At 37.1% G+C, this 12,979-nt stretch overlaps 1 protein-coding gene across 2 annotated transcripts in view; it reads right to left on the bottom strand.

The window, feature by feature from the left end:
• Positions 1-12,529, bottom strand: part of OCLN (occludin) — a 33,597-nt gene extending 21,068 nt beyond the window's left edge. The window contains exons 1-4 of one of the 2 annotated variants that reach the window (XM_083355525.1): positions 12,436-12,529; positions 10,096-10,173; positions 8,732-9,425; positions 7,120-7,278 (exon numbers count right to left, since the gene is read on the bottom strand). In XM_083355525.1, coding sequence (XP_083211651.1) covers positions 7,120-7,278; positions 8,732-9,425; positions 10,096-10,145 — 903 coding nt within the window. In that variant the 5' untranslated portion in view covers positions 10,146-10,173; positions 12,436-12,529. Of the gene's footprint in view, positions 1-7,119; positions 7,279-8,731; positions 9,426-10,095; positions 10,174-11,629; positions 12,155-12,435 lie in introns of those variants that run through there. The other variant, XM_083355526.1, reaches the window with a different exon arrangement.
• Between the last annotated feature and the right edge of the window lie 450 nt (positions 12,530-12,979).

Genomic DNA, 12,979 nt, shown 5'->3' with positions numbered 1-12,979 from the left:
TAATTTAACAACCCTGTTACTAATTTAACTGCAGCGATTCACTTAGCAATTATGGCAAGAAAGTAAAATGGGACAAAATTCACTTAACAACTATCTTGCTTAGCACTGTAAACTTTGGCCTCAATTGTGGTTGTAACTACTGTACTGACACTTACAATATCTTTCTACAGTTTCTTCAGAAGAATAAGGATCTCCTAAGGTAGGTACCTGTTGTTCTGTCCCAGCCTACGTGAGTCCTTGTTATGCTCACAAGGAGAAACCCCTTTTCCAAGAAACAGGCATGAACCGCAAGAAAAAAACCAACAGACCTGAGTCAATGTCCAAGGCAAACAAACACAGTCCACAGAAATTTGATCCTCAACACAAACAGTTGCCTTCATCAACCAGCACCTCCCACATCTTCTCTTTTATAATTCAGCCAAGGCGTGACTTCCTAATGCCTTCTCCTTTGCCTTTGGAGCCACCCCATTGCATTCCTCTGTCCTACTGTCTTCTCTTGCCTGCGCTTTCATGCATCCTGGATTTGTCCCAACTGTGCTTCATCACTGTCCAACTCAGGGACCCAGCATAGCTGTGTCTCAGCCTGAGAACGAGTAGAGGGGCCAGGCTCTTCATCTGACTGTAAGACTTGGAGCCGCTCAGAGCCTTCCTCTGACTCTGATGTCATTCCAGGCCCCTCCTCCTCATCTGATTCCTCAGACTCAGCTGCCAGATCCACTGGCTGGCGAAGAATCACAACATCTGTTGTTTTAACTGTGTTCTCACATTATAAACAGGGCAAAATATTTCTTGCTGATAACAGTACTTAGGCTAAGATTATTCAATAGCTGCTTAATGTGTACATGGACCTAAGAGACCACTAAGAACATGGCTATTACCTACTATGTTTTGTAAGCTAGTATACGTTATAAGCATAACCATTTACCACAAATGCATATTTCCAAACTGCAGCTAATATTCAGTGTTATATAGACTTAACTTTCAAATTGTTATCAGTCTGGGTTCACTTTAGGATTTCCTCCAACAGAAAGAGAAAACAAAAAAGATAGTGTAACTGGTTTTTCAAGCTTTTTATGAAGCTTTATAGAAAAAAAAAATTTCAAAGAAAAAGGGGAAGGTATTTTTAAGTGCTCAACATTCTTTTCTCATTTGTTTCATGACATTACCATCTCAAATTTAAAGCCTATAAACCTGAAAAGGAATTGCTAATAGCTTACAAATTTCACATACACAGGATAGCACCACATTTTTCCAAGGCACAGCAATAGAAACAGCCAACTCTAGTGAGATCTTGGATTATGCTAAAGCATACCAGGCTTAGTTTGAGTCTGGCTTAGTGTGATGTATAAAATGAGCTATGTGATCTGCAAATTGTAGTTTATGGGTTACATTAAGTGTGAAGCAACTCACAATGTTTCAAGAAACTATGGTTAAAACAATACATTAACAAGGTAAGTGGATCCAACTGGGGTGGAAGAAAACCCACACTACATAGAGTAGATTTACCTTTTCTGCTCTGTGAAAATGAAATTACTCAAAGGAAAACTAAACTATACTGTGCTGGGGAAAACTTCTTTATTGCAAAGAATTCTCTGGGAATGCAAGTCTTCCCAGCAGTAATGCACTGAATAAAATCAGAATAGCTTTTATTGGTTTTTGTTCTTAATCATTGTGGTGGGAGTACTGCTACTATAAGCAAATAGCCCAAACTCCAAATTATGAAAAAGTCTTTCCCCCCATTAGTAGCCATAATAATGGTATACAATATATTTAAAAGAGTAAAGGAAGAATAAATATGTAAAGAAAGAATGTGTTAGATTACATTTTAACACTAGATTTTAAAATATGAAGTCTGAATGTAATCACAGTATTATATAACTATTCTTGGTAGATCTTTCTATATGCTCAGATGCAGGTTTATGCTGAGTTTATATGTCATATATGAAAGAATTCTAGCTAAATTGTTTGGGAGGTGTTTATGGAACACTGAATCAACAATTGTGGATGTTTCCTATTGTTCCCACATAACATAAGGCCTATTCATATATAGTATAAACCAAGTCATGGTAAAGCAGTCAGGGAAACATTGTGCAGACACCCACTCAGAGCTTCTAATTACATGTACTGTCACATGGAAATGACATTTTTCTGTTAAATATGCTGCCGCCAACTATAGGTAATCACAAATCATGAAGTATTAATTAACTGTGGTGTACAAGAAGAATTAATAGGATAAGGAAAATATCTGGGTTTAATGCTAGACTTTTTCTTACAATGAAAAAGTAGTCTAATGCTATTTATTGACTACTTAAGCAATAAGTAGTTTTAGAAAAAGTCTACATGCTATATTTATTGCTAGACTACTATTTTTACATTTCAATCCTGCCCCCCCCCCCCCGGAACTCAAAGAAGGTGTATATGGTACTTCAACAATGACATTTTTGTAAGATACATTGATCTGACAGTGTGCAGAAGCACATGCTTGAGACTGAATTTGAATCTGGATCTCCCTGGTTTAATCTAATACTTTATTTCAGGTATATTCAGCCTTATGGGCCGCAATGAATAGAGAGGAATTGTTTCGGGCCCTGCATAAAATATATAATATAGTTGTGGAAAACGAAAATATTGTCTATTGTTCATCTATGCAAGGTTTAGGCCCAGGTGAACTAAATCAGGCCTCATGGAAAATGTACTGAACCAAAGTCTGTGCTATGTTTAATTTTGCAGTTTGCAATTGTACTTTACTTAATATGATTTTGCTAAGCTTGTTTGTTTCAAATATATTTAGAACATAAGGACTGGAACTGTAAGAAATAGGGAACTGAAAGTAGCTGATGGATGCGGGTTCCAATGTACACGACTGTGTGGAAAGTTATGTTCAGCAAAGGGTCAGCAGAAAGTCAGTAGAAAGTGTAAGGTTGCTGACCATCTGTCTACGATCTTAAGATGAGAAAGTGTATAAAAGGTTGGGCCTGGACCTGATTGATTTGCCACTGGCCTACAGCTGTCCTTATTGGAACTGCTATGTCATTGGACCTCATTGCAATGGGTTTTTAATGTAAGTGATGTTTATGTGTGTGTTCCAAATTATTGCTGAAATAAACCCCCGAATCTTAAAGTAAGAATTATTGCTTTGTGTTGCTGTCTCTTGTTTTTCCATTGGGTTTTTCAAAACATAGTTAATGTATATAAATAACAAACTTTCCTTTTTAAATGTATATTTTTATTATGATCTTGTGAGGCCACATCACTAGCTGTCCAGAACCACATGCAGTGCATGGGCCACAAGTTTGACATGCCTGCTTTACATAGAACACAATGGGCCCTGTATAATTTAGCATTATATTGACTCACTAATTCTGGCATAGCTGCAGACAGAACAATATCTAAAAAATAACTCTGAGCCTACGTTGCATAGCTTCTTCATATAGTATAGCCACAATATTAGATCTCTGTGGACTTACTAAATCTAAGTAAAGGTAACAGTCTCACTTTCATATAGTATTTTTTCAGCCCTAAAGGAATGCATTAGAGAAACTAAGGCATTACCATTATTTGATGCAAGGAAGGAATAGAAGAATATTCTGTTTGCTCTTATTCTCAAAGAAACTTTTTTTTTCCTTTCCAAGTGAAAACCACTGATTCTTATTTGAACTAAAGCAAGTAACAGTGTTCCCCTCAATGAGAGAGTGTTCTATTTGTTTTAAATGATACTCAGTTCTGCTTTGAAAATGCTATAGAGCAATTACAATATCCAAAAAACCGAGCCTGATTAAGGGTCTCAGAACTATTTGGGACAACTTCCAGCAGTTTCACAGACTCAGATCGACATGACAATCATGGCTCTGCCTCAATTGCTTTTGTGCTCAAAAGCTGTAAGGGCATAGTCAACTCCAAACTGTGAGAAATAACTTTTGTGCAGATGCACATAAAGCACTTTATATGGTTTGACCATTTCTACTGCAAATCCTGTGACAGCTCACCTCCCCAGGTTTTATAGCTCAACACACTCAGCATTGCTGAAGCCATTTAATGTTTTGCTCAGTTACAATAACTGTAGTCTCTGTAACCAAGGCCATTTAGTGGACACAAAGAAGACAACATCAATCTTGTGGTCTTCTGCTTAATCCTCAGGCAATTTTGGTTAGCAATTATAATCTAAGAGAAATGGATTAATGTCCTATAAATGGCTCCACATACTGAGTAATTCTGAGTAAGTTGTTATGTACATTTCAAAGTCCTCTAAGAAACAGAAAAAAATGACAACACAAGTGCAAAGAAGTAGTAATTCTCCTCCCACCCTCCACCAAGCCTCTTGTGCAGACAGATTTTCTCCAAAATATTTTTTTACATAGCCTTTGCAATGATCTTCCATGAAAGATTGTTGGTCCATAACAAACACATAAACAAACCATAAGTAAAAGTTAGTCACTAGAATGTGGTTTTCTTCCCTATTTATTTTGCAAAACAAAAAGCAAAATAAGTAGAACAAAAGGTAAATGAAAACTACCACCAAGACCAAAATCATAATATGAGGGGAGGTACTAATCAAGAGTCTACACTTATGCACAAATACAAATTACTGTTCTGTGATAAACACAAAAACCACAGCTGCAAGTTATTCACTAGGATCTGATTTGCAGCTCTGTTTTACTCTCTCCTCTATCAGGTGAAACATGAGTAAACAAGTTCATTAGCTAATAAAGTAGACGCCCAGAAACTGTCTCACCGAAACATTCACTTTGTCTCATTTAAAGCCCTAGATGAAGTAATCAGTCTCTTTACAATAAGCTTCTCGATAAAGGTCAATGCCAAAGCAATGTCGCGGTTAAGTCATAAGGTGCCAGGATGCAATGAATACTATAAACACAAACAGGCAATTTAAATACAAGATTTATGCTGCTATTTTTAGTTTCTAAGTCCTCTCCATTAGTGGACAATTAAGAAAGTAAATTACTTCATTATTTCTAATACTATAAGTTTCAATCTATAATGCCTATTTGTTTTTAGATGAAAAAGTTGTAATGCCAACTTTTAAGTCCAGGGAGGGAAGCCACTTATGTCTGGAGGTTGTGAGGCAGCCAGTGGCACAGGAAATAACATGCTGGTGGAAGCAAAATTGGATTTACCCAAGAGCTTGTCTACAGTGGCACCTTGCATCATTTAGGCTAACAACCAGTTTTGGATAGCAGTGTTCTGTACCAGCCTGCTACCGGCCCTGCAGAAAAGGCAACCCCTTTACAAACGGCAAGAGGCTGGAATTACGTCTGCCAAATTTATTACTACAAAAAACAAACAAGACACGAACCAAGATACAGGAGCTTTGAAACACTATCTAAGCGGTTGCTTTCAGCAAACCAGCCCTCCCCACACATTCCCTTTATAAAGAGTTCAGGGCGTGGCCTCTCTCTGCCTCCTTCCGAGAAGCCCCACAGCCTTCCTCTGTTTACTCCTACTTGACTGCCTCCTGCGTCGGGCGTCCTTGAACAGGGCCAGCTGTGGGTCATCTTCATCCACACTGTCAGGCTCACACAGCTGGGTCTCCATGGTTTACCAAGTGGGAGGGGCCTGCCTGAGGGCTATCATCAGCAAGATCTATAACCCCCTCAGCAAGGTCTTCAACACCTCCCTCCTCCTCTGAGTCGTCCGACCCAACTGCCGAACCCACAGGCTGACTCTGAATCACAACAAGCAGGAATAAAACCCATTGCCCAGGGTATCATGAACACAACCTCCAGGCACATTTTCCTGACAATGTTGCTTCAACTGCTGTAGTCCGTTTGACTGGTGTACTTGAATTGTTCAAGGCTAACCCCATCATTTTATCAGTTGCAGCACAAAGTGCCAGGAATGTCCTTCACCCTAACCTGTGGTCAACATCCCATGCTACCACAGAAGTTAGGGTGAAGGCCATTCCTGGCATTTTGTGCCCCTTGGAAATTCTTTTCCCTTTATGAACTTTACAGGCGGATTACTAAAGACCCTCACTCACCAATTCAGTATGTTTTAAAATTCAAGTGCGAATTCCCATATGAAACAACCAAATAAACAGCACTCTCTATAACTGTTACCTTTTTCATGTTTGATGAGAAGCATTTCTCCCATGAATAAAATAATGAAGTGAATAGTGTTCTCTCATATTAATTATTTTCTTATCTGGGGTTCATAAACTGTACATAAATAGTAAAAAAAACGGGCTGTTTTAACTTTGTTGTAATATGGGGGCTGAATCAACTTCTTTTCACTCAGGAATCCATTGAAACAGACAATTTGACCAAATATTCTTGAACATTTGCATGCAGCTGGATGGATGTATAGATGGGTTGACATCTGCCAAAACCTACATTCCTCCTCTCAGTAGAGGCAAGGCCAAGATGAATGATAAATTAAATACCTACTTATTAAAATGAATTGCCTATAAAATAACATTCTCTACCTTTGCATATATTATCCTCATTGGCCAGAGGCTGTAATAAAAATTCATTCATTCATATACATTTTTCTCCAATAGAAACCTATTGATGCAGATACATTCTCAACTGCCTTCCAGCAGAGAAAAAAACACAGATGCAATAAGGCATAATTGGCAGAGAAGAAAAGCAGAGTGCCTTGATTTAGCCATTATAAAAAGGACAAAAATCAGTAAGAAGGCAGCCAGCACATAAGTTCCTCCAAAGCAACAGCTGATCCTGAGACAAATCCTAAAGACAACCGTGTTTTGCTGCAGCAGTCTTTGCAGCTGTTTACATATTTACCCATTCTCCTCTTTTCGCTCTCACTTATTTCTCTACACACCTCCTCCTTCCAACAATTCAACAACTGTTTATTGGAGAAATTATGTAGATCAGTCTGGAGCAAGTCCCAGAATTCCTCAGCCATCTGGCACTTGAAGTTCACACTTCTTAAAGTTGCTGAGGTTAAGAAACACCGATATTGATGATTATTCACAATTGTCTATATAACATAACTCCAGCAGGGATAAAAATACTTCTGCCTTATTTTAAGTGACATTACCACCTGCACATTACTGCAAAGCATATTTCAGCACGGCACATATTTATAAAACAAACATCAATCCTGCAACAGGCCAAAATAAATATTAAATAGTTAACTTACCCATTCTTCTACATTCGGAGATTCATCAAACCCTTTTGCATTATCCCAGAGTATACTCATTTTACCATAGTAACCTATTTTACTTCGGGTCTTTACTGCGAAAAATATTATTATAGCCAAAGCTGCAGCAATCAGGAAGCCTAATACAATAGCAATAGCCTGGGGGAAAAAGCAGATTAGTATGTTTAGATTACTGCTTTTACAGTCAAAAATAATCTTAATACTCTTAAATAGAAAGTCTTTTTCAAATTACAAGTAAACAACATGGAATCATTACATAGTAACCAAATATGCAAGATTCAAAGTTAAATTTAACCGGTTTTCACTATATTGAGAAATTTTTGATTTATATGGAAAATTAAACAAATTGGGGAGGAGCTTCTTAAACATAGAAATAAGTATTATTTACATGTGTTTCAGTGGCAAAAGCCAAGCATATCATGTACACAGACATGCATTGTTTTAACAATAATATTTATGCAGTAAATAAATATGTCCCTCATATTGATTTAACTGAACTCAGTCTGACGGAACACTGCTTTTGGAAAAAAACCTAATGTTTTCCATGTTTAATCTATGGTATATTTTTCCAGGCAAATACATATGTATTGTATATAGTATTCAAAATATGTAATAAAGTTAACTTTAAAAATAAAATTATAAAAACCCTTGTAATGATCAGATAAATTCCGGATTCCCCACTTGTATTGGTTTGCTTACAAAGAATTAAGCTTGCACAAATGCATCAGATATATCTAAAATTCTTATCCATTTACAGAATTTCCCTTGGCAAAGGCATAAGTTAGTCTAATAAAATACAAACCACTGCAGCCAATATATTTAGCAAAAGATTTTATATATGAAGTAGAATTTTAACTGGGAAACATACAATTGGACTGAAAATGTAGAGATAAAAGCAAATAATGGTATACAAATGCAATTAAGCCACTATGTTGGAATCCTACACTTATATGATAGAATAAAGCAAGATTTAGTTTCCACCTCAACATTTTGTAGATTATTTCTTATCTTAACAGGGTAGTTATTATGGAAGTGGTATTCTCCTAATGAACTGCACTACAATTTCAATAACCCATAGTTAATGGCAGATACTATAGGTATTGTCGCCCCAAACATCAACAATGTTGGAGTATTGATGATGTCACCTAGTTTGGTTCACAAAATGTCTGCAAAAAAACCAACCAAGCTTAAACAGCACGAAGGTTTTTCCCAAAACATCTAGTGAGCATTGTGTCAAAATCTGTTTAGAAGAAATGAGAACTAAGAGATTTCCATTTTTTTTTTGTTGTTTCCCTATATCAGGGGTAGGCAACCTGGTTCTTTTATGACTCATGAACTTCAACTCCCAGAATTCCTGAGTGATTGAGTTGAAGTCCATGAGTCATAAAAGAGCCGAGGTTGCCTACCCCTGCCCTATATTAAGAACAAAAAAAATCATACTGCTGCAAAAAAAGGATGACATTTGACATTCACAAACCAGTGAAATCATTTCTGCATAAAACTAAATTTTAATATAGCTATTTAATTCTATTTTTGATTTCAAATACAACTAATATTTTGCATTTGGTACGATACTAATTTATTTACATACCTCCTGAGGTTCCACCACACAGTAGTGATATAAGTATTGATTCACGTAGAGCCCAGTAGCTGTGGGTGTGTAAAACTGGCTGCACAACATATAGATCTGATTGTAGAACACTGTTCCAGAAGATTGTGCAGTTGGGTTGACTGCTAGTATATATACAATTGTAGCAATGAACATCAAGAAGAGCAATATAGAGCTTGCTATTATCACAGAGAGATAATATTTCCTTGTCCTGGCCATCTTAGTCTTTGTAACACCAAATACAAAAACCATCAATCCAGCAATAAAGCAAAAGGCTGACATTGCAAGTATAAAGCCTTTTGCAGCTCGTGGATCAATATAATTTCCTCCAAGGCCATATGCACTATTATAGCTACCATAATTTCCAAAACCACTGCTGCCACCGTATCCACCATAGTTTGTTCCAAAACCTCCATAGCCCAAACCAGTTCCTAGTGGACCTCCATACATGTCCATATCCCAAGCCAGAGTAGAAGCAACACAAGCAAAGACCCCAATAGACATGACTAGTATGAGAATTGACATGATCTTGATTATTCCTGGTGGGGAGGACCATTTGTAGAAACGTTGCACTTCATCTTCCGGATAATAAGAATACGCTGGTTGAGAGTGCATAAGCTGAGAATGGAATTCACCACCAAATGTATTGTTGCTTGGTAAATGGTGTGAAGGTATGCTACAAAGATTAAAGAAACTATTAGACACTAGCAAATAACATTAAATGTCAAGTTTACTTTGTTATAGTCCTCAAAAACATATTTATATATGCTACATATTCACATGTATAATCTGCCATGATCAAATAAAATGTGCATATAGAAAGTCCATAAGATTTCTTACTGCTTCCAAAAAAAATGCTTATTCTTAAGTAGTGTTGCTAATGAAAATGAGAAAATAAGATGGAAAAGATATTTCCTTAACATATTCATTTAATTGAGCCATCAGTCTGAATCAGCAATGAATATTTCTTCCATTAAAATAAATAGCTTGATAAATGCAGCTATGGTCAGTTATTGTGATATTCCTGTCACTGGGAAAATACACTTTACCTCCTCTTTCACCTCAAATTTGTATTTTATGAGATTCAAAGCTCCCAAACATTTGTGTGCCTGCTGTTAAATATTCAGCTACTTGGGAAACCTATAAAAGTTTTTAACAAAATGAGTAGGTGCTATAGTGTATCTTAGCTTTAGTCACAATATTACACTCTAAGCACTGTACATATGTTTTAATAGCTGTCATTATATTAAGAATTAAGAAATTATATCAGCAATGGAGAAAACTGCCATAATCCATATTTTAATAGTGTACTTTACTTATTTATAGTAAATGAAATAGATATTTACAATTCATCTGGTCGATAGGGTGGAGGACTTTCAAAAGGTCTGGGTGACATAGTGGAACTTGGGTTGTGACGTTTTTACCTATAAAGAAAAATATTCAAATGAGTTATTTAATATTTTAACTTAATTGAAACAAAATGCTAAAAACTATGTGAAATGCAATTTTCAAGATTAAGTTTAGGTCACACATCTTTTAGCCAAGAATACCTGGAATCATGAGTTAAATTATTAATTCACTATATCACAATCATCTATTTTTTCAGTTACCTGTTTTTAGTTGTATAATTTACCCTTGTAATTCACAGAAAACTATTTAGATTCACTATCCGATCTTACAGAAATGCAGGCACTCCTCACTCAGTGACCACAATTGGGACCAGTTATTTCAGCACTTCACTAAGTGAAGTGGTCCTAAGTGAAACTGAACTGTTTATGATCTTACATCAGCATTCCTTTGCTTTAAGCACCCGCAAAGGTTGTACCATAAATGCAAGGATAGATTGCAAGGTTACTTTTTCATCACCATTGTAATGGTCACTAAATGAGGTATAATTTGGAGATTAATTCTTCTGCATTCTTTGGTCTTTATTTCAAACATATGTAGATTCCCACTGAAATATGCATCATAGATCCCACTTCCTCAAAGCTTTTATTTTAGTCCAAATAAAAACTACAGTTTCACATCCTGAACATATTTTATAAATAAGGTGGTCACAGGAAATGACAAAGGAGCTCCTTTTGTTATGCCCCTTTTATTAATGAAATACTTTTTCACCTCTTTCAAGAAAAGTAACAATCAGAAAAAAACTTATATCACACTAATAAGGCATGCACTTATTTACTAAGGGTAACCTCAAGAACAGAAAAATAAAGCTACTGAAAAATATTTTTCTTGCTCTGAAAGCAGTTGTTTTTTTTAATAATAAAATATAGTAAAAAACCACAATGTTTTACAACTATGAACTAGAGCTAGGATGATAGTAATGTTTTACAACTATGAAGTAGAGCCAGGATGATAGCAATATATAAATTGCTATATTACATTAATGTACCAATGTATTAATACATAAGTGTGTTTATTTAAAAGGCATCTGAATAAACTAAACATAAGATTATTAAAGGAATTACATTAATGAACCGAATGGCAACATTGCAAGAAGCTGGGATTGTTATTATAGGTAACACAGCCTAATACTAAAGACTTCATTTTTAGCAAATTTCTTAAAGATTTGTCTTTAGTTCTTTAAGAGCAAGCTTAAAGATATTCACTACCATATATTGGAAAACACAGCTCAGTGATTTAAAGTGATTTAATTTGCAAAGAGCAGAAAGATCCAAGTATCTATCTGTATTTAAATTGGACACACTTGTAAATCAGATTAATACTAAAGGAAAATAGGCATTAAAGTAGAAGAAAAAATTAGCACTTTAAAAAGTGGCTATCAGTTTGTATGTACTGTGCTTATCAAATACTTAAACTGCTCTCAACAAATTTATCTACAGTAGGTATAGTACAAACATAAGGTAGCATACATACAATTTTGGATGTTTCCTGACAAGGCTTTTATGTCACATAATCTTCTCAATCATAAAATGCTATGGAACATGTAGGATATTTTTGTCACTTCTCATGATATTACACTGTTTTGGAGGGTTTTTTTTCTTACAAGAAAATAAATATCAGGAAGCAGTAGAATAACTACAGAGATGTTTATTTCCCACTTCCGAAACTATCTCCGTCACCTGCAAAGTGCAACTATTTTTGCTACAACTGAAGAACCTAGCTAACTGTTATGTGGAAACATAATAAGTCACGATAAATAAAGAGGTGTTTACACCAGAAATACTTTCGAGACGAAAAGGAAATAATTAAGGTTTAGCGCATACATCAAACTAAGCCAAAATGCAGTTAGCTCGTCTGAAACCCAACCTTCAAATGTCTAAAAGTTAATTGTCACTTAGCATAAATATCCCCGAGGGATCCTTATCAAAATAAAAAGAGAAAATCAAAAGGCACATTCCCTCCCCCCCTCTCCCATTTCCTGCGTCCCCTTCGGCTCCCCCACTCCTCCGGCCACTATTGCTCAACTTTAGGAGAAACCTGAACCAACTAGTTTGATCCAGAGAGATCAGGCCGTGGGACCGAAGCCCTTGTCAAGTCCTAAAGTTAGCGCGACGGCGACGGGCACAAGGACGCTTATCTCAAATCACAGCCAATTCAGAGAAGAAGAAGAAAACAACTAGGGAAATCATTCCTCCCCGGCTCCTCTTTACGCGCTCTGCTTTGAGCGCCTTTCGCGCTGCCCAGCTCTGCCCACCAGCTCCGCTGAAAGGCAGCCTCACCTCGCCTTCACGGAGCTGCAGCCACCTGTTGAGCTTTCGCACTTCTTAAGAGGCGCATCGCCTCCTTCGGCAGCCCAGGCAGGCTATCGCGCGCGCCACACCCAAGCCAGGAGAGGGCATGCGCAATACCTACATACCTGAGCAAAGGGAGGGGAAGAAGCGCCTTCGCCCCGCTCGGCTCCATTGGCCGAGCGCTTTTTTCCAGGCCGATTCGGGGGCGGGGCTCGGAGGCACCCAAGAGGCCGAGATGAGAAGAGAAGTGTCTTTGTCTCCGTGTGACCCAAACACCTGAAACTCGCCCGCGGGCAACCCGTAGGTTGGTTGGATGAATCCTTCAGGGCGGGAGAGTTCCTTTAACGCAAGGAGGATTTTGTTTCCAGGGATTCTTTCGCTGTCATCTGACAGTTTCAACCACAAGGACTAGCGCCACGAAGAATAAATAATTAGACTGAGGCTTGTCCAGCGCTTTCTTCTTACCGCAGTCCTCTAAGATAGGAAACCCTTCCAAGGAGAAGCAATTTATTTTCCTGCCTGGCTTCCGGGC

This window comes from Vipera ursinii (assembly GCF_947247035.1).
Source record: "Vipera ursinii genome assembly, chromosome: 2".
Classification (NCBI taxonomy): domain Eukaryota; kingdom Metazoa; phylum Chordata; class Lepidosauria; order Squamata; family Viperidae; genus Vipera; species Vipera ursinii.
This window is presented reverse-complemented; position numbering and strand designations above follow the sequence as displayed.